Raw genomic sequence first — 19,923 nt, 5'->3', positions numbered from 1 at the left:
TAAATTATATGAGACACCCAACACCTTTTTAATATATGAAATAGGCTTTGTGGTAGATGATCCTGCCCAACTGGAGGTTACTGTAAGTGTTCTGAGCACGTTTAAGGTCACCTGGGGTAATTTCCAACGTTCGGTAGGTTTAAGTACGGAAAAAGCATTTCAACTTACGATGTTTTCAACTCGGGTTGAATTTGTTGGGCTGTAACCTTGTTGTAGGTCAAGGAAAATCTGTATATTTATTATGTTTCGTATGTGTTTAATATATATTATAATCAGACATCTGTGCGTGTGTAATACACGAAATTACTATTCTGTATTCGCATATAAGGCTACCGGTACTGAGGTCATAAGACAGCAAAGTGATATAATGGCCCGGCAGGTTGTGAAGTCACTGTGGGTTATCCTATTGATATACTTTCATCCATGTTTCCATGTACCTGTGTATTTTCAAATTCTTTCCACTTCGAGCATTTAGTTGGAACTTCCCAGGTTAGTGTGAGTGTACCTTTTCCTGGGAAGCACGTCCACAGCCCTGTCATGTCCCGGGATGTGCCACCAGAGGGAGCCACGATGTAACGGGTAAGGTCCCCCTACAGAAACCTGAGAGGGGCAGAGGCCAAGGCCGCAGGTTACCAGTAACATATTTCAGATTTATTAAAAAACACGTAGGTAACAAGTCAGAGCTTTGGCTAGGAATGATTTGGAAAAGAATCGAAGGCGTTACTCCACAAAACATTCACAGTTGTGTGCCAGAGACAGACAAGAGAGCAAGGAAGTGTTTTAGAAGCATTTGCGGTGGACAATGGATGGCCCGGCCTCGTCGTATTCCTGTTTGCTGATCCACATCTGCTGGAAGGTGGACAGAGAGGCCAGGATGGAGCCCCCGATCCAGACAGAGTATTTGCGCTCCGGAGGGGCAATGATCTGTTGGCCGGGAGGAGAAAGAAGGACTGTTAGCGAATTAGGGTAGGACCATGCCACCATGGTCCACACAGCTCAGGTTCCAGGGACAGTCTTGGCTGTCAGATGCCCAACCCCAACCCCAACCCCAACCCCAACCCAAGGGATGTGACTAGGCTGTGAAGTTAGAGACTCTGCAATGAGCGCATTTGTTCCTCCGGTTTCTTTTACACAATCTATTCCAAAGCACCTGTAACAACTCTAAGGGGGTTGGTCTATGAAATGAGAAACTAAATGTGGGCCCCAAATCCTGCACGGCCTCCGCTCAAGAACACTGATGACGTCTCAGACGCTGTGTCTCAGAACTCAGCACGACACCAGCATCCTCAACGAGAAGCTTTGATTGTGCCAGAACTTACGAGACAAGTCTTGCTCCACCTGATTATGTCTACTGAGACCGTGGGGTCCCCCGGATGGATGACCACTTCCCTGGGGGTGGCTCCCAGTTGAGCTGCCCTGACTGGCTTTCCCGCTGCACAGGCCTGACACGCAGGCCATGCTCACGTTTCTTAAATGAATGGTTTGGACGCAGAGAGCAGTGAATCGGGGTCCAGGGGTCCCCTCCACCTGCTATCGCCCAAAACACAGATAGCTACAGTTAAGCCAGTCCCAAATCCACTCCAGACGTAGATTCTTGGGTAGAAACAAAGGTGGACATTTGGGCAAAAAAGACAAGGTATTTCTGAAACCCTGGGGGAAAGGTTTCATTTCTGTTTATCCCCCAAGCTCCGTTTGAACATTTATTTTTGAATACAAGTAGCTGCTTTTCACTGCGTACTTACCACGTGCCCACTATGCTCAACGTTTTACATGAATTATTCTCATAACCACTTTAAGGAGTATTGAGTAGTCCCCTGCCACACGTGGGGAAACTGAGGCTGAGAGAGTTGTTGCTGCTGTTGTTGTTGTCGTCTTTAAGCAGACTCCACGCCCGATGGGGAGCTCAAACTCACAACCCCAAGATCAAGAGTCACGTGCTCTACCGACTAAGCCAGCCAGGTGGCCCCGAGAGACGTTGGAGCACAGGCGTAGGTCCCACTGGCTGTATGCCTGTCAGACCCAGTATTCAAACCCGGACCTCTCCCAGGTGGTTTTTTGTCTGTCTGTTTGTTTGTTTCATTTTGTTTCATTTTAGAAGTAACTTTTCCAGTTGGGGGTAATTTTAGATTTACGGAAAAGTGGTTAAAGCCAGTGCAGGGTTTCTATAGCCCCCTTCCAGTTTCAGTTTCGCCTAATGTCGTAACCTTTACTGCCCCAAGTTTTTAACGGTGTTCTCTCACCGCACCGGAGCCCAAAGTTCCATATTCATTTTATTCCAGAAGCTGAGTCTGGAGGAGCAGGAGCCAGCCAGCTCTGGCTGCAGCTGCTGTAACGCACCCCCACCTAGGCTGGCTTTGTCCGTGAGCCCGGAGCTGGTTTCCTGTCTCTCCCTCCAGGGTGGGGTGGGGTTGGGGGGGGGGGGGGGAAACAGCCGATCAGAGGAGCATCCAAGAAACACCAACCTCAGGAACCTGTCTCTCCTGTCACCATGCAGTCTTTCAGAGCCCGGGACGCAGGCCGAGAGCTCTGGTCTGGAACTCTGTACGTGATCTGCAGACCCTCTTCCCGAGAAAGAGAAGGGAGTGCAAATCACAGAGAAGGTGCCCGAACACTTCTCGTGTGTGTGATCTGCACGTGGAATGCCCTTTCCCCCGCTCCCTGTGACAGGGGTCAGAGAGTCCCAGCAGGGCCTTCTGATTTCAGAGAGTGATAACAGCTTTCGGGAATCACCGGGCACATGTAAGTTCGCCTCCAAAGAACGGTGTCTGTTTAATCTCTGAGTTTGCTTCGCTGGGACTCGGAACACAATAGAAGGGTCTTTGGTGGCTCGGGGACTGAGCTGGCTCATTCTGGAGTGATTCTGCGCTTCTGAGCGCCCGGATCAAAAGGCGCCCCAGACAGAGATGACGACCCAACTCTAATCCCGGCCACCGACAGGTGATCACTTTTAGTAGTGGAAGGAGGAGCGGATGCTATTGAACCCACGGCTTTTCAGCCTCTTCAGAAATATGTGTGGCTCCTCTGACTTTTTTTAAATGTCTCGGTGAGACGTGGATGCACTATTTTTGTGATGGGGAGAAACGACACGCGTGTATTTTTAAGAGCAATGACGGAAATCGTCTAGACTTATGGTGATCGCTTCACAATATATACAAATACTGAATTAGGTTGTACACCTGAAACGAATCCAATGTTATACGTGAGTTATATCTCCATAAAACAAATAAAGGGATACGCACGCACGGGAGCTTTGGTGACCTTTACCCGAAAGTAGCTGATAGACAAGATAATTGTAGATTAAATTTTGTATAGAATAACTTAGCTTCTCTTATGAACTGGACTGACTTATAGCCAATAAAGAGTGGAATTTGTGGGGGCGGCTGGGTGGCTCCATTGGCTAAGCGTCCAACCCTTGATTTCTGCTCAGGTCCTGATCTCATGGTTTGTGAGATGGCTCTGCACGTCAGGCTCTGCAGTGACAGCACAAAGCCTGCTTGGGATGCGCGCTCTCTCTCCTCTCTCTCTCTCTCTCTCTCTCTCTCTGCCTCTCCCTTGCTCATGCTCTCTCTCTGTGTCTCTCAAAGTAAAATAAACATCAATAATAATAAAAATAAAGAGTGGAACGTGTGGACGTGGACCCACCACCTAGTCCTGGAACCCATGAGCACACGTAAGTAACACGTGTTGCTCTGAAGAGCCCGTCACGTCTGGTGACGGGGTCGGTACCTCCAGCAGCAGAACCGTAGCATCTGACCCCGAACCGTACCTTGATCTTCATGGTGCTGGGCGCCAGGGCGGTGATCTCCTTCTGCATGCGGTCGGCGATGCCCGGGTACATGGTGGTGCCCCCGGAGAGGACGTTGTTGGCATACAGGTCCTTCCTGATGTCAATGTCGCACTTCATGATGCTGTTGTAGGTGGTTTCGTGGATGCCGGCAGACTCCATCCCTGCAAAGGAGACACAAGCCATGACCCTCGGGTGGTGGGTGACACCCAGGTCGGACGCAGAAGACCCGTGTGAGCCTCTGGGGGGGGGGGGGGGTCTCACAGTGGGCTGAAGCTCGGCAGGAACCACAGTGTAAGAACCGCCCATCCGAGCGACCAGAAGGCTCTGGTAATGCTCCCTGTGCTCCCATGTCTGATCTAGCGAGGAGGCCCTGATGGGGCACCGTAGGGGCGGAGGGTTACAACATCACATCGCTGATCTTTAACAGACTCACTTCTAGGTGGGGTGCAAGGAAGGGCAGAGCCTTCAGGCCCCCCACGGAGGGTCCCGTGCAGAGCCAGCGCCCCTGCCGTAGCTCAGGGCACTGACTCCCCGGGGAGGTGCTTCATCCGATTTGGACAAGGCTCCTTTCTCTTCTTTTTTTATGTTTCTTCATTTTTGAGAGGGGGGAGGGCCAGAGAGAGGGGGACAGAGGATCTGAAGCAGGCTTCGAGCTGTCGGCACAGAGCCGGACGCGGGGCTTAAACCCAAGAACCGTGAGATCATGACCCGAGCGGAAATCAAGAGTCCTACGTTTAATTGACTGAGCCACCCAGGGGCCCCACAATCCTCATTCTACACATGAAGACACAGAGGCTTGGGGACGTTAAGTGGCCTTCCTTCCCAAGATCATGAAAGTAGAACTGAGACTGAGCCCGGGCTCCCCCGTCCCAGAGCCCACCCTCTGTAAACAACAGCGCTAACCTTTGTCCGAGGTCAGTGCTCATGTGGGAACAGGCTCTTCCATTTTTCTCTCTCCCGCCCCACTCCTCCCCCAGTCCCAGCATTCAATGTTATCCTCCCCATCTGTCCATGGCTCCACTGTGTCCTCGGCACAGGCAAGATCTGATTTGTTCACCATTCTCCAGACACACGGACAGTGTTTGCTTAGAAAGAAAATTCCTGGGGCACCTGCGTGGCTCAGTCAGTTGAGTGTCTGACTTTTGGTTTCAGCTCAGGTCATGATCTCACGGTGCATGAGTTCAAGCCCTGCGTTGGGCTCTGCACTGACAGCACAGCCTGCTTGGGATTCTCTCTCTCCCTCTCTCTGCCCCTCCCCTGCTTGCACTTTCTCTTCCTGTCTCTCTCTCAAAATAAATAAGGAAAAAACACTCCTTTCCTGGCCTCCTTCTCTCTCTAAAACTGTGACACTCTTTCCCTTGCCCTGGTTTAGAAATGCATTTGGTCCTGTGGCCCCTGTCACATGTCCCCCCCCCCCCCCCCCATGTAGAAGGATGCTGATGGCCAGGGGCTAGGGGGATGCAAGGGGCTAGGGTGCCTTCCCCTTCCCGGGGATGGGACGCTGGGACCCACCGATGAAGGACGGCTGGAACAGGGTCTCCGGGCAGCGGAAGCGCTCGTTCCCGATGGTGATCACCTGCCCGTCGGGCAGCTCGTAGCTCTTCTCAAGGGAGGAGGAGGACGCGGCTGTGGCCATCTCATTTTCAAAGTCTAGAGCTACATAGCACAGCTTCTCCTTGATGTCCCGGACAATCTCACGCTCGGCTGTCAAGATACAGACACGAGGGTTTGTACCTGTGCTAAAAACCCGCCTGCCTCACATCAGTCTCTCCCACGGTGTGGGTTCACGGGGTGTAAGTTCACCCTTCTAGAGCCCCACATCCGCAATGGTAATGAAACTATAGAGAGTCCCTGAGGGAACCACTCTGTCCCTGGCAGAATGGTGGGCTCGTGGAAAAGATTGTCTGGAAAATGCAGGGCAGGAGTGAAAGGAGCGAGCCAGAGAAAGGTGCAGAGGAGGGCAGCCTTCTGTACCTTATGTTTTCTTTTTTTCGGGAGCAACGATTCACTCTCTGTTATAAGTGTTTTATACTAGTTTGTCATATTGGATTTTCGGTTGACCAGGAAGTCTTATGCTGAAATCTTATGCTTTGGGGCCCCGCGGTTTTCAAAAAGCTCCACAGATCCACGATGCTTGGCCCAGTAGCTATACCACTGGTGTATCCATTACCTTCCAGAAGGAGGCAGGCCCTGGCTCAGGACCAGTCCTAGACCAGAAGGCTCAGTGATGCATATTGAAGGAGGTGTGGAGGAAGCAGGCGGCCAGTCCCTTCCAGATTCCTACACTTGGAACTTCTAAGCTATGGGTTCCATCCAAGCCCCTGGAACCTTTGGGAGATATTCTGGGGTTCTTTGCGGGGAGAAGAGGAATGTAGGAATTAATTCACCTCCCTACCCCAGAAGGAAGCCTGAACATCCACAGGGCTCAAGCTCAGAGTCTATAATAAACCTGAGGCATGTCCAGAAACTGAGATATTTGGACAGTACCTGACCGGTGAGTGGAGGGAAGGCGGTTAGGGCTGACGAGTGGAGGGAAGGCGGTTAGTGGAGGACATCCCAACATGTCTAGCACCGTGGGACTCTGCCTTGTAAGTTCGCACTGGGGGCCACCAACACAGAGGCCAAAGACACATGGATAGCTTCCTGCCAGGTTGGCCTTCATGCCAGCTAACAATCACTGAATTACTGACTTACAAACACTGAATTACTCAGTGTCGGTATCACTTAATCCGGCAATCACGTCGGGGGTGAAACCTTATTCACGGATGAGGAGGCCGCAGGTTGGTGAGTTGGGTCACCCCCACTAGTGCGTGGCAGAACTGGGACCCACGCCCTACCTAGATGTCACCAAGCCCGCCAACCAGTGTGCCACATTCATTGCGTTCCATCTCTGCACTCTCAGCTTCCCATTTGTGAACAGAGGAGGTTAAAAAGTGTCCAAGTAACAGGCCCCTGACGAGCTTACGCTGGAGGTTCTCACCATTCTTCTCAAGAAAGAAGGCCGTGCTTTGCTCTGAGCGTCCGAGGCAGGCCTTGCCAGCTGCACGGTCCCCTCCCGTCATGTCCCTGGATGGTGGCCAGGGTCCTCGAGGTTCCCGTGAAGAAGACGCGGCCCCTGCACCCCCGCCCCTCACTCCCACGGGCCTCACTCACCGGTGGTCACGAAGGAGTAGCCGCGCTCCGTCAGGATCTTCATGAGGTAGTCGGTGAGGTCGCGGCCGGCCAGGTCCAGACGCATGATGGCGTGGGGCAGGGCGTAGCCCTCGTAGATGGGCACGTTGTGGGTGACCCCGTCTCCCGAGTCCAGCACAATGCCTGGGGGACAAATCACACGACAAAAGTCACCACGGCCCCTGGTGCGTGGTCCCTGGCTGGCCCAGGAGAAGGGGAGTTTCTGAGCCTCTGACTTGAAAAAGAGAGAAAGCATGTGGTAGGATAGGCGAGGCAGGACAGGCTTGGGGAACATAAAGAAAGAACAGGAAGAGAGAAAAAGTCCTGCTGGAAATAGGAGCTTGAGGGCTTATTTTCATTATTTCTTTTAAGCTTATTTACTTGTTTGTTTGTTTATTGAACATTTATTCAGTTTTGAGAGACAGAGATAGAGCACAAGCAGGGGAGGGGCAGAGAGAAAAACACAGAATCCGAAGCAGGCTCCAGGGTCTGAGCTGTCAGCACAGAGTCCGAGGTGAGGCTCAAACCCACGGACCATGAGATCATGACCTGAGTCGAAGTGGGGTACTTCCCGACTTAGCCAGCCGGGCACCCCTATTTATTTTGAGAGAGAGCGCGAGCAGAGGCAGAGAGAGAAGACAGAGAGAGAATCCCAAGCAGGCTCCACGCTTTCCGCACAGAACCTGACTTGGGGCTCGATCCCACCAACCGTGAGATCATGACCTGAGCCGAAATCGAGAGCCAGCCACTCAACCAACTGAGCCACCCAGGCACCCCTCCAGGGCTTGTTTTTAAAGGTGGAAAGAAGACCTTTCGGGGCTGGGATTGGCCCTGTCAGTTCTAACTACCCCCCACCCCAGGCCATCCAAACCCCATGTTGATAACCATCAAAGCCCACAACGGATGGTGCTTCCAGTCGGGGCTCCCAATACCGCGTCCACCTACCGGTCGTACGTCCAGAGGCGTAGAGGGACAGCACCGCCTGAATAGCCACATACATGGCAGGGACATTGAACGTCTCAAACATAATCTGCAAAGCAACCGAAAGAGCTTAAGTTAGTGATGTCTCCAGTCTCAGCAAGAATGTTCAGGGGAGCACCTCTTGCGGGTGGGCTCAGAATACAGATGGGCCCGCCTGGCTCTGGGCAGAGGAGACTGGGGCAAGGGGGCGGTGCACATGTGACTGGCAGGGGCTGTGCGGGCTCCGGCCTTGGCCCTGGCTCCAGTGTGACCCAGGAGGGCTCGCCAGACTAACAGCTGACTTCTGTGGCCTTCCTTCCTGGTGTCTCAACTGTGAACAGAGGAGTTTGGTCTAGGGGAGCTTGAGTGTGGGCAGTCGAGGACGCACGCATGATCTCAAAGCCAAAAGACCAAGGAAAGACAGCATTCCGGTTCTGACGTCTCTAGTCTACAGGAGAAGACCTTTTAAACCAGAAGCTCAGATGGGTTTGGATTAGCCCAGTTCTGTGATTTGTCTGAAGTTCCTTTTAACCTCTTCCACTTTCCAGGGAGCTGCTGAGTCAATGTCAGCCCTAGACTCTGAGGCCACTTTGGCTGCTGTGGTCGAGACCTTGATTCCTGGAAGACAAGATCTGCCCACTGATAGCAGAGGACCACGTGTGAATGGCAGGGCCTCAACTCATGTGGTGTGGGGACAAGATCAGAATGGGAGCCCCTCCAGGTCACTCATGAGAAGTGTGTGCCCACAAACGTGCCCACGGGCCTCCATTTCTCCATCGGCGAAGCCCCCCCTGGGCCATCCCCCAGAATGTCTGACATGGTTTGCTAGAGAGCCATGCTTCCCCAATATTTTTCTGCCTCCGCACCATTCACAAGGACGATCACGCCCATCAGAAATGACATCGCTTGCCTCACGGAGTGACTCCCAGGCACACAGATGTCCCCTGGAGAGAATGACCATGCATGTGTTGGGGTAATCAGCAAGAGCTCTTCTGGGGAAGAAGCCATACAGTATTTCTATGATGTCTATGGATTGTTCTCCAAGGCCAAAAGATCCTAGGTCAGTTCCAGGCTCTGGCACGTCTAGCTGTGTGACCTTGGGACAGTCTTATGTATTGGATCCTTGAATGATTCATTTATATAATCAGATATATAATTATATAGTCATTTATATAATATAACATGCTTCGCATTGCTAAGATTTAAAGAGACCATGCATGTAAAATTCTTAACCCAGAGCTTAACTATAACAAGTGTTAAATTGACATCAGATTTTTTATTCGATAGCTCATCCAAACTGGAAACCTTGTCTGGCTGGTGGAATGGATGGTCTCCTGCTATAAGGTCTTTGAGTTTCAGCCTAGTCACAAGAGTGCCAATAAAAACCATTCGGTGAAGCATCCGACTTCGGCTCAGGTCATGATCTCGTGGCTCACAAGTTCAAGCCCCGCATCGGGCTCTGTGCTGACAGCTCAGAGCCTGGAGTCTGCTTTGGATTCTGTGTCTCCCTCTCTTTGCCCCTCCCCTGCTCACACTCTGTCTCTTTCTCTCTCAAAAACAAATTAAAAAAAATAAATAAATGAACTATCCTTTGTTGAATGTTTACTATATGAGGCACCATGAAACACATTTAACATTTTGCCTCGTTGATCTTCACGTCAGCCCTCTGAAAAGTGATAGCACTAATATTATTCCCCATGTATAGATGGACAAGGAAACTAAAACTCAAAGAAATGAAGTGGCTTCATTAAACTCACGTAGCTGATGAGTGACAGATCCAGTTTGCAAACCTCTCTCTGACCTAAGAAGCAACTTCCTGCCGTACTTTGAAACGATTTCTCCTTGGAAGTTTTTAAGCTAACGTAACACCTTTGACAATGAAATATTTTCATTTCCTATTGATTTTGGAGTCACGGGGCAGTTTCTGCAGTAAGGATGTGAGTTACCACGGCCACGCTACTGTCTCTGGCCTCCCCGGAGTCCCTGGAAAGCTGTTGGTCTGTGAGGGGGCCGCTGGGCGCACTATCTCTCTGCTGTCCTGCCCCGCCCCTTTCCAACAGGACTGTCCCCTAACCCCAAATGCTGGATCCTGGAGTGGATGCTCACCTGGGTCATTTTCTCCCGGTTGGCCTTGGGGTTCAGGGGCGCCTCGGTGAGCAGAGTTGGATGCTCTTCGGGGGCGACACGAAGCTCATTGTAGAAAGAGTGGTGCCATATCTAGCAGGGGACGGAGGAGAAACACAATGATGCAACGTCACGGAAGGCTGCAGACCCCAGAGAGGGGCCGGAATGAGCTAAATGAAACCAGGATCAAGCAGAATGTTACAAGCACTCATCAGATGTCCACAACTTTACTGACGTGGGCACCGCAGCCCAGAGATTGTGCGTAACTTACCCAAGGGTTCACAGCTCGTAAGCGACTGAGCAAAATCCCAAACCCAGGACTATGGGCCAGGATGGCATGGTGGCTCACAGCACAGAATCTGAAGTCAAAACGGGTTCAAATCCCCCATTTCTTGGTTGTGTGAGCTTAGGCAAATTTTAACCCTTCTCGGCTCACCTCACCATGGGTAATATCAAAATAACTAGTATGTCTTTGCAAGAGCCCTACAGTTACTATTGAGTCCAGGGTCTGACCCAGAATGAATATTCCTATTATTCAGCTATATCTTTTTTTAAAGTAATCTCTGTGCCCAATGTGGAGTTGGAACTCACAACACTGAGATCAGGCGTCTCATGCTCTACCGACTGAGCCAGCCAGGCGCAAACCGTGTCTTTCCTCCTCCTTCCACTTTAGTGAATATTCACGGCAAAATGGTTTAGTTTAGCAAGCAAGAGGACAAATGAGTGAATGTGGGAATGGGAGAATGAAGCTGACCTAAAAAAATCTAGTTGCCCTTTTTAATACATTTCAGGAAATTTCCCTCTGCGATATATGCTAAGAGGACAGGTCTCCCCGCCTCCTCCCTCCCCTCCTTGCTCTCCAGGGCTGGCTGAAGCCTGCCTTCGGTGGTGCCCTCAGGACCTCCCATTGGTGGTCAGGTGCTTGACCTTCAGGTGCTTCCCAAAAAGCCTGCTCCTATTCATAGCGTGTTTGTGTGATGTACTCTGGTCGTGAGTTTGCTTCATGGTTGAGCATCCTCTTTAATCATCAGATGCCAAAGAGAACAAACCATTGCAAAGAAGTCTAAATTAATGATTTCTAAAGGCCTGGAAATTCTCCCCTGGCACCAGGAGTATTAGATTCATCCAGAATGAAAACAAAACAGGAACAGCTCGTGAAAATTGACAAATTGACGAAAGCTAGATTGATCTTGTCCCAGTCTCTCCGGTGTTGAATTTGCGGTTTCTAGAAAAGAACTAGGGAGCTTGAAAGTTATACCCCTCTGGGGGAGTAGAAACGGCAGAGAGCTCAAGAAATCCCGCCAGTCATATTATATACTGTGGTTATTCTGGAACAGCACTGACGATACAGCTGATCCCCCCCGGCCCCGTCCACAAACCTCTCTGCCCACCCCCCTCGCCTCTCTCCAGAAGACGCTTTAAATTCAGATTTTAGGAATGATGACTTTATTCATCCCAGTGTTCTGCCTGCAGTCTGAGATGCTGCCAGCTCCACGGGGAAGCTCTTTTTTTTTTTTTAATTTTTTTTTTTTTAACGTTTATTTATTTTTGGGACAGAGAGAGACAGAGCATGAATGGGGGAGGGGCAGAGAGAGAGGGAGACACAGAATCGGAAGCAGGCTCCAGGCTCCGAGCCATCAGCCCAGAGCCCGACGCGGGGCTCGAACTCACGGACGGGGAGATGGTGACTTGAGCTGAAGTCGGACGCTCAACCGACGGAGCCACCCAGGCGCCCCCGCACGGGGAAGCTCTTAAGAGCATTTCCTGCTGCCGTTAATAGCGTCTCTCAGCGCCAACTGCAGCCTTAACCAAACCCAGCCTCTCAGACTAAGCAAACCTAAGGAAACGCAATTTTTACAGAGAGCTAGAGGCTTCGGCATTATTGCTGATCAATTCTGGCAATCCCACTTTCTGAGAGCGTGTGTACATGCGTGTGCCTGTGTGTGTGTGTGAGTCTGTGTGTCTGTGTGAGCGTGCGTGCGTGTGTGTGAATGAGCGTGCACGTGGGTATGCGTGTGCGTGCCTGTATGTGCGTGTGTGTGAGCATGTGTGAGTTGTGTGTGCGCCTGTGTGTAGGGAGCTGACAAAAGTCCAGATATTGTGGTTCTAATATATTTTGCTACCTTAAGAGAACTGGTGTCTTGTTCTCATTGGTCTTTCTGTTTTTTCTCCGATCGCTTGCGTGTCTCTGATGCCTAATACCAAACATCAAAATCCTAGGATTTAACTCTTCTCGGAAGCTCTTTTATATGAATCTGGGAGGTTTTAAAGCACCCTCCTCATAGAACACAGAGAGGCACTTTCTCAAATACTTATTGAAAAATGTTTGTCCGCTCCTTGCGCTTCAGTGCGCTGGGGAACTTTCAGGAATGTCCCAAATCCGCAATGTCACGGCTCTCCCTTCTAGAGTGAAAACTAAAATACTTCAAAAAAACGTTCAGGGTGAGTTAATGGAAAGCTTTCAAAAGAGCATGGGCGGGGCGGGGCTTCACCCAGCCCTCCTCCACTGGGAGTCCTTGCCTCCCCGCCTCCAGTAGGCGGTGGGGGGCGGGAGTGGGAGTGTCGTTCCCCCTCCCCGCCCACCCCCCCCCCCCAACCTGCTGGCCTTAGGAAGGTAATCCAGTGCAACAGGCTCTTAATTCCCACCACTGGCAAATGGCTACTGTTCGAATCCACAGAACACTATCCCTCTGATTAGCGTAGAAACCCTGTTAGGCAAGAGATTTGTGTGTGCGTGTTTTTAAAGACGTATTTCAGGATTTTTTTTTTCAACAGTAACAAGATGCTTTGAACCAGGAGCCACAGAAACCAGGCATCCTGAGGGCTCCGCGCACAGAGAAACTCCAGTACCTTTTCCATATCGTCCCAGTTGGTGATGATGCCATGTTCTATCGGGTACTTCAAGGTCAGGATTCCTCTTTTGCTCTGTGCTTCGTCCCCCACGTAGCTGTCCTTTTGTCCCATGCCCACCATTACTCCCTGCAAAGATTCAACACAGCACAAGTCAGCCTCCCCCCGGGACTCGTGGACTGATGACAATCCAGGCACAAAGGGTTAAGTCATTGCGGTAGAAAGTTCCCCTTTTGGTATCAGGAACATGACATTCTGTCTTAGGGTCACTATGCTCTGAAGCAACATCCCTCAGTTGATTGGCAACAGGCCTGAAGCAGTCTCCAAATAGCAGAGGGCCCTGTGGGGGAAGCAACTTTACGTTGCGTTTTTTTTGTCTGCCGTATTTCTTAGCAAGCTCTATTAGGACAGAAGATGTGTTGGCTTGTTCACCACGACAACAAATTGCCAGAGACTTATGTGTCACTCAACAATTACTTGCTAAATGAATGTATGAAATTTTACATATTAGTTAAATGGCACTGTGCTCTTATAAATCCCTTAAGCTATTAAAATTGTCACCCACCCAAGAGTATGTGAACAAGCATCATATCTACAAATGACCACTCAGTGCTTCGTTTCTAATGGATAAATCCATACCAATCAACAGTAAGACATTTGCCTAAACTAGGCAGAAGTATTTTTTTTTTTTATATAATTTATTGCCAAGTTGGCTAACATACAGTGTGGACGGTGTGCTCTTAGTTTTGGGGATAGAGTCCCATGATTCATCACTTACATATAACACCCAGTGCTCATACCAACAAGTGCCCTTTAACGCAATAAAGAGAAGCTTAAAAAACAAACAAAAAACTCCCCAAAAACAAAAACAAAAGAAAGGGAATTCTCATTACTGGGATTTTAAATTGCACTGGGGTGATTGTTTTAGAATTGCAGAACAGCATGGCTGCTAGAGATCCATAAATAGTGGCTTGTGCAAAATATCTCCATGCATACAGTTCAACAAAGAAACATCTCAGGTTTCATTCAGTGGAAGGGGCTATTATTCATTCTTGCGACTGTATGCCAAACTGAGAGCCACGAATATCAGTCAGATAGGGTCAACGAGCAGCTATATTTCTGACGTGAAGAATTTCTAAAACTGAGAGTTTTTTTTTTTACCATATGGCTCAGTTTTTTACCGTATGGCTGCCCCCAATATTTTGTTTATATGTAATGTTCTATAAAATTAACATGTGGCTGTCTACATATATTTCATTGACACCTAAAGTATGTAAAATTACCTTCAGTAACAACGCTCACTTTCATCTAATATCAAGACCTTTGAGAGTGAGTGCCCTCGGCCTTTAATTTAGTTTCTTTCCAAAGAGTAGCTGAGGTACACATTATTAGGTACCTCATAGTATTTCTGATGATGATAATGATCATGAGACAAAAAGGTGAACTTATATCTGATAGGTGAACTTTATATCTGATAGGCACCCACCAGACAATCTGTCTATATCATATGTGAAATTCACACTTACTCCTACACATCCATCACCAGAGGTGTATTTTTAACAAGGTCACATAATTTCTGGGCAGAAAGCAATAGACAGACTGTGGGTACTCATGGGCACCCCGTCACAGAGGGGCCTGATGTGTGGCCCTGTTTCGCTCTACTGCAATCCAACCTTCCTTTTCTTGAATAAATCTGGTGTGCGACATCGTGTGGTTTTAAGGTATACGGTTGTTCTCTGGATGCATTTGTGTCTTGTCATGCGATGGTCGATGTGGCGATATTCATCACGTTACATAATCGCAGTACAATATTGCTCACCTGATGCCTGGGGCGCCCCACAATGGATGGGAAAACGGCACGGGGAGCATCGTCCCCAGCAAAGCCGGCCTTACAGAGCCCAGAACCGTTGTCACACACGAGGGCAGTGCTGTCCTCTTCTTCGCACATCTCGGCTGGAGCTGCTTCACAGGGTCCTAGGGGAACAGGAAGGAAGCCGCCCCCGCTGTCATCCAGCAGCCATGTCATTTCACTGACCACTCCCACCTTCCAGAAGGGATGTGGGGTCCTTCTCTGTACTCCCGGAGCGCACTCCACTGACCCTTATACAACACAGCATTTATCTCAACGTACCGTAATCAGACTGACGCCAGAACTCAGACTTCCACATTCATACAACTGACCTCTAGCACGGTGGCCAGCACATCACAGGTGCTCGTGGGCACTTTAAAGAATAACCAAGCAGGTGAATAAATGAACAACCGCAGAGCGCAGACAGGAAGATCCGATTAACGTGTCATGTGGGAGAGAAGTTTCTGGAATATGCTGTCTGCATTGGCCCGAACACATTTTTCTAGATATGTTATAACTTTTAACTATTTTCTTTAAAAGGTAGGTTTTGAGGGCCAGGCTGCATGTGAATATTTGGAAATGTTGAATGGAAGGTGTTTAAAAGAAAAATCTCCGGGCGTCTGGGTTGGTTAAGTGTCTGACTTCGGCTCAAGTCATGATCTCATGGTTTGTGGGTTTGAGCCCCACATCAGGCTCTGTGCTGACAGCTCAGAACCTGGAGCCTGCTTCGGATTCTGTGTCCCCCTCTCTCTCTGCCCCTCCCCTACTTACACTCTGTCTCTCACTCAAAAATAAATAAACATTAAAAAAAAAGAAAAATCTCTTTTGGTCCTGAGAACTTTTATTTTACCTTTGGAGAAACATTAAAAACAATTGAAACTTTCTAACAAGGTGCTTGAAATTTTAGGGGCCATAGTTATTCTCCATTAATAAAAATAACAGCTAACCTAAAATCCAAGCGAGGGAGAGTCTAATAAGTTACACATACCATAGTATAATATTTTGCTGTCATTAGGAAAGATAAATTAAGAGATAGGGAAAAGGTATATTCTACGTAAGAATAATAGATTAGAGAAAGTAACATTGTATGATCCTATTTAAAAATGTACATTTATGCATTGAAAACAGGTCAATTGTATTTGCCAAGATGTTGATGAGTATTATTTTGAGACAGTGGGTTTTGTAGGTGTTTTTAATGATCTACCCTGGGTTTTGTAATATTTTCTAAATTGGGCTTGTATTCAATATTTTGAATATCCAACTCTTAAGCTCCAAGCCTATAACAAAATCTGAAAAGTGGGAGCAAAGCAGCAGCTTTGGAGAACAGGTCCATTAGAGAGACCATTTGCACGCAATGCCCTCATTTGTACTAATGAGAAAACCCAGAGGAAGTGTTTTGCTCAAGGGCACACAGGGCACTGGAGGCAGAGTTGAACCAGAGACCAAATGTCCTTGGCTACCCCCTGGACTTTCAATTCAGATTCCCTTCCATCTTTCCAAGCAGAATTATCCCATAAAAAGAGGGACACCCACCGTTGTCTGCCCGACTTTGAGAGCTTAGGATTTCAAGCTGAGGAAGATTCTTCTAAGTTGGTGAACCCATTGCACTCCCTGACCCAGATATGAAATGCAATTCTTTAAAGGAAATTTCTGGGATGTAGGAGAAGAAGAAAAAAAAAAAAAAAAACTTTTGCTTTTGTTCTGGAGCTCTGCCAGATCATTCCCATGAAATCAGTGCTGTTTCTTTCGGAATGCTGTGTAACCCTTCGCAAAAGCATGAATCTCAACTGAGGCGATGCATTTTAAAATCCAGGACGGGTACTATTCTCTCCCATTGACAAACAAGGAAATCAAGACTCAAGGCATTGAAGTGACTTATGCAAGATCCCAAAGCTGGTAAAGTTAGGACCACGGAGATGGCAGAGTATGATGATTATAGGCTGCGACCTAGTAAGGTATTTAACATCTCTAAATCACAGATTCCTTCCCTGTAAAACAGCAATAATATCAGTATGTGCTATACAGAGCTCTTACAATGGGGGGTTAGATTTTTAAAAAGCATTTGAAATGCTTTGTAGCGGCAAACACATTACGGATGCCCATAAATGTTAGTTTTAAAGGGATGATCATTGATAGCATGATAGCACTATGATCATTATCCCGTCCTCTTTATTTCTAGTTTTTGCTTTCTTTCCACACTGCCTCCAGGTGTAGCATGGGGATCCTTGACCTGTGGATTCCACTCCTAAGAACGGAAAACAAGACTTGCCAATGGCTTGCTCTTTCCTTCCCCACCCCTCCCTGCCCTTTCCAGATGCTGGATACCGCTCGGCATTCCTGTGATTGGCTTCCGTCCTACGGAAGGACGAGGGGAGTGGAGAAGTGAGATACGTAGAGGAGACAAGACAGGGCAAGAAGTGAGAGTCGGAGGCGTGTGTCAGAGGCGGCCAGCACCAGCGGCAGGCGGGCTCTCTGTGGATGCACTAAGCAGACTTTCCAAACCCAAAGAGCTGAAAACAGGACGACATACTTGGATATAGGACGCTCTGAGAATGTGACAGGACGGTCACCAGGAGCGCACGTCCCCTTCCCTAACTCTTTTGTTGGCCGGGAGGGCTTGGGGCTTGAATATACTGCAGAAAAAGCAGGCTGCCCCAGAGCATCAGCAAACATGCGGAAAATTTAAAAAATCTCAAAAGTCGGTAAACGTGTTCTTATTTGGTATAAACAAAACAAACAGACAAAAAAGCCCAGGAGGGATTTTCTAATCTCTCGGATGAGCACTGTCATTGGAGAAGTCTCTGTGTCCCCGGAAAGAAGCCGACTCAGTGGTGTCCAAGCCTTATCTGACCTGAATGAGCAGCCGGGTTTGGAGCAAAGCATTTCCTAATTAGGTAAAACACACACGAGCGTCTGCGTTTGGAACTGCACCCTGGTCGGGGGGTTGTTCCAACTGCTTTTGCCTGCATCTTGTGCCAAAAATGAGTAGTTAGTGTGGGGAAGGCGGGGGGGGGGGGGGGGGGGAGGAGGGTAGTGGGGGAGGAAGGACACTACAGTTCCCAGCTCATCCGTCTTGAAATGCAAACCATATTTAGTCATGGATCACAGAATGAAGGCATATCTCAGTGTGGAAACTCTAGTCCGGGCTGAAGCGGCCAAGCCCCGATTTCCAGGTTCAGCCCGGGGACTGCCGCCTCGCTGCGGGGAGAGAGAAATGCAAACCAGACGTCCCTTAGGCTGACACACAAGCAGTTGTCAGCCGCTCCCTCCCTCTTTATTCACAGAGAAAGATACAGCCTGTTTCCTGCTGCAAATGACCAGTGGAGCGTGCGAGGCACAGCCTGGAGTGTAAGTTCACAGACATGCCTTTGCTACAGAAGACACTACCAACTGCAGCCACAGGAACCCTGATGCGAGCACGTAAACAGCCAATACCAAAGACGAGGCCACTAGACTCTGTTCACTTCTCAAATGCATTTCCAGGCGCCTCCAGCGGCCCTGAAAATACCATCCGATGAAAAATCCCCACGCCAAAGCGAACCACAAAAAGTACTAGGATCCCTGGTGCCTAAGTAGACATAAATGCGTAACTCACTGGAAATTGCTAGGTTGCATCTCTGAAAGAGCACAGCCAGACCTGGGCTGTGGATGTAGTATAAACAGATGGTGCAGGGGACACACAGATTCTGTTCTGTCTTCCTTTCCTCCTCCCCCCACGCCAAACCGCATCTTAACTTTGTTCTTAATATTAGATATAACGGGAAGCTAAAAGCTACAATCATCTTAGTACTACAATGTTCATTCAGAAATTGCAGAGGGCACAAGCCCAAGTAAATCTCTGCAGATGACGTCTGAGTGCACTGAGTAATGTCAAGGCGCCGGGATGGGGAAGTCACAGCCCTGGGTCCGAGCCACTTACCCTGACAGCGCTCAGCTGGGCTTCTCCGCTCTGGGTGGTGTTCAGGGAAGCTGAACGCTGAAGGGTTATATAGCCCCTTGGCCTGCTTCCCTCCCCTTTGCTTCCCAAACAAGGAACAAAGATAGACTTGGGCCTGGCGTTCAGGCTAACACAACCATATAGGGACCTCAGCACAAAACTCTCTAATCTGGGTGGCCGGAGGTCTGGGTCTCTTCCACCAAATTCCACTGCTCTGCTCAAGAAAAGGGAGGCAGGTCAGCTGCCTGAGGGGAGATAAACACCCGGGGCCTTCAGAGCAACTGCTGAGATGCCCGGACGCCCTGGGCTCGAGCAGTGGGGCAGGTGCACGCCCCGTCTACACATTCCGCAGAAGAAGCCAGCCCACGGTCTCACTGGCATTCCAGGGCATTTCCTAATAGAGCCGAGCACAGAGAGGAGCGGCCTCGAGAAGTAGGGACTTTTAAAACATTCTCCCACAAAGGAGGCCTGCAATGAAGAAAGGTATTGTTTCAACTGTTCATACATAGAGAGAGAGCGTGCCATGATTTAATGGTAGTCACGCTATGTTGATAAATGGAGCCCAAGCATGGTATTCATGGGAGCAGGAATTGACACGCAGGCAGGGTTGACGGGCCCACGTTCTTCACAGAGGACCTTGGGGGTCTGCATGGCCTCCACCACTTGGGGACATCAGCTAGGCCTATCGACGTGGCGCTGCAGCAAAGGAACAGCCGTAATCATTCGGCTACGTTACTCAGGGACAGTAACATGCAGTAACAGTAGATGCAGTTTGGGAGAGAAAGGGGCGTGTTCAAGTTGAGGGGTCTGTCTGACCCTGCTCTCTACCTGCTGACCCGTTTGACAGGTGAGAGAGAGAGAGAGATCAGGTGGCCCACTCATTTCTCGAAGACAGGTAGTGTCGTTGAGGCAGGAATCTGGCTTTAAGCTCTCGTTCCCAAGTGTCAGTGGATAAGCTTCCATGGCTTTTCGTTTGTCCGCTCCCCTCCTCCAAGCCAGGGTTCTAACTAAATCCATAATAGAAATATTTGTGATGGATATCACGGGTATTTCTGGACCGCTGATACATGAGAAAAATCCCAGAACCAATGGCTTTATTTTACAGCTGTGGCCAGCTGTGCAGTGACCGTGTCTAGCATGTTAGATGTGTGGGACGCACACGCATACACATATATTCATCTCTGAGAAATTGCACTGTTGAATGTTAGAAGATTTCAAATGGCAGGGGCACCTGAGTGGCTCAGT

At 49.2% G+C, this 19,923-nt stretch overlaps 1 protein-coding gene across 1 annotated transcript; it reads right to left on the bottom strand.

The window, feature by feature from the left end:
- Positions 1–629: 629 nt before the first annotated feature.
- ACTA2 (actin alpha 2, smooth muscle) lies at positions 630–18,774 on the bottom strand. The gene is made up of 9 exons (XM_060642965.2): positions 18,661–18,774; positions 14,712–14,866; positions 12,893–13,021; positions 10,025–10,135; positions 7,904–7,988; positions 6,941–7,102; positions 5,300–5,491; positions 3,767–3,948; positions 630–924 (listed from the first exon to the last, which is right to left on the bottom strand). The coding sequence occupies exons 2-9, from the start codon at positions 14,838–14,840 to the stop codon at positions 781–783; spliced, it is 1,134 nt and encodes a 377-aa protein (XP_060498948.1). The 5' UTR covers positions 14,841–14,866; positions 18,661–18,774; the 3' UTR covers positions 630–780.
- Positions 18,775–19,923: the final 1,149 nt, after the last annotated feature.

The sequence above is a fragment of the Panthera onca genome, chromosome D2 (assembly GCF_046562875.1).
Source record: "Panthera onca isolate mPanOnc1 chromosome D2, mPanOnc1 haplotype 2, whole genome shotgun sequence".
NCBI classification, from domain to species: Eukaryota; Metazoa; Chordata; class Mammalia; order Carnivora; family Felidae; genus Panthera; species Panthera onca.
The sequence above is the reverse complement of the archived record's forward strand: the minus strand, read 5'-3'. Positions and strand labels throughout refer to the sequence as shown.

What these genes read in the sequence shown, in the direction of transcription:
- ACTA2 (XM_060642965.2), bottom strand. Translation starts at nt 14,840, where the DNA reads ATGTGCGAAGAAGAGGACAGCACTGCCCTCGTGTGTGACAACGGTTCT. An exon ending in ACCGGGAGAAAATGACCCAG is followed by an intron (nt 7,989 to 10,024) that starts GTGAGCATCCAC and finishes GTTGCTTTGCAG; the next exon opens with ATTATGTTTGAGACGTTCAA. An exon ending in CTACTCCTTCGTGACCACCG is followed by an intron (nt 5,492 to 6,940) that starts GTGAGTGAGGCC and finishes GTATCTTGACAG; the next exon opens with CCGAGCGTGAGATTGTCCGG.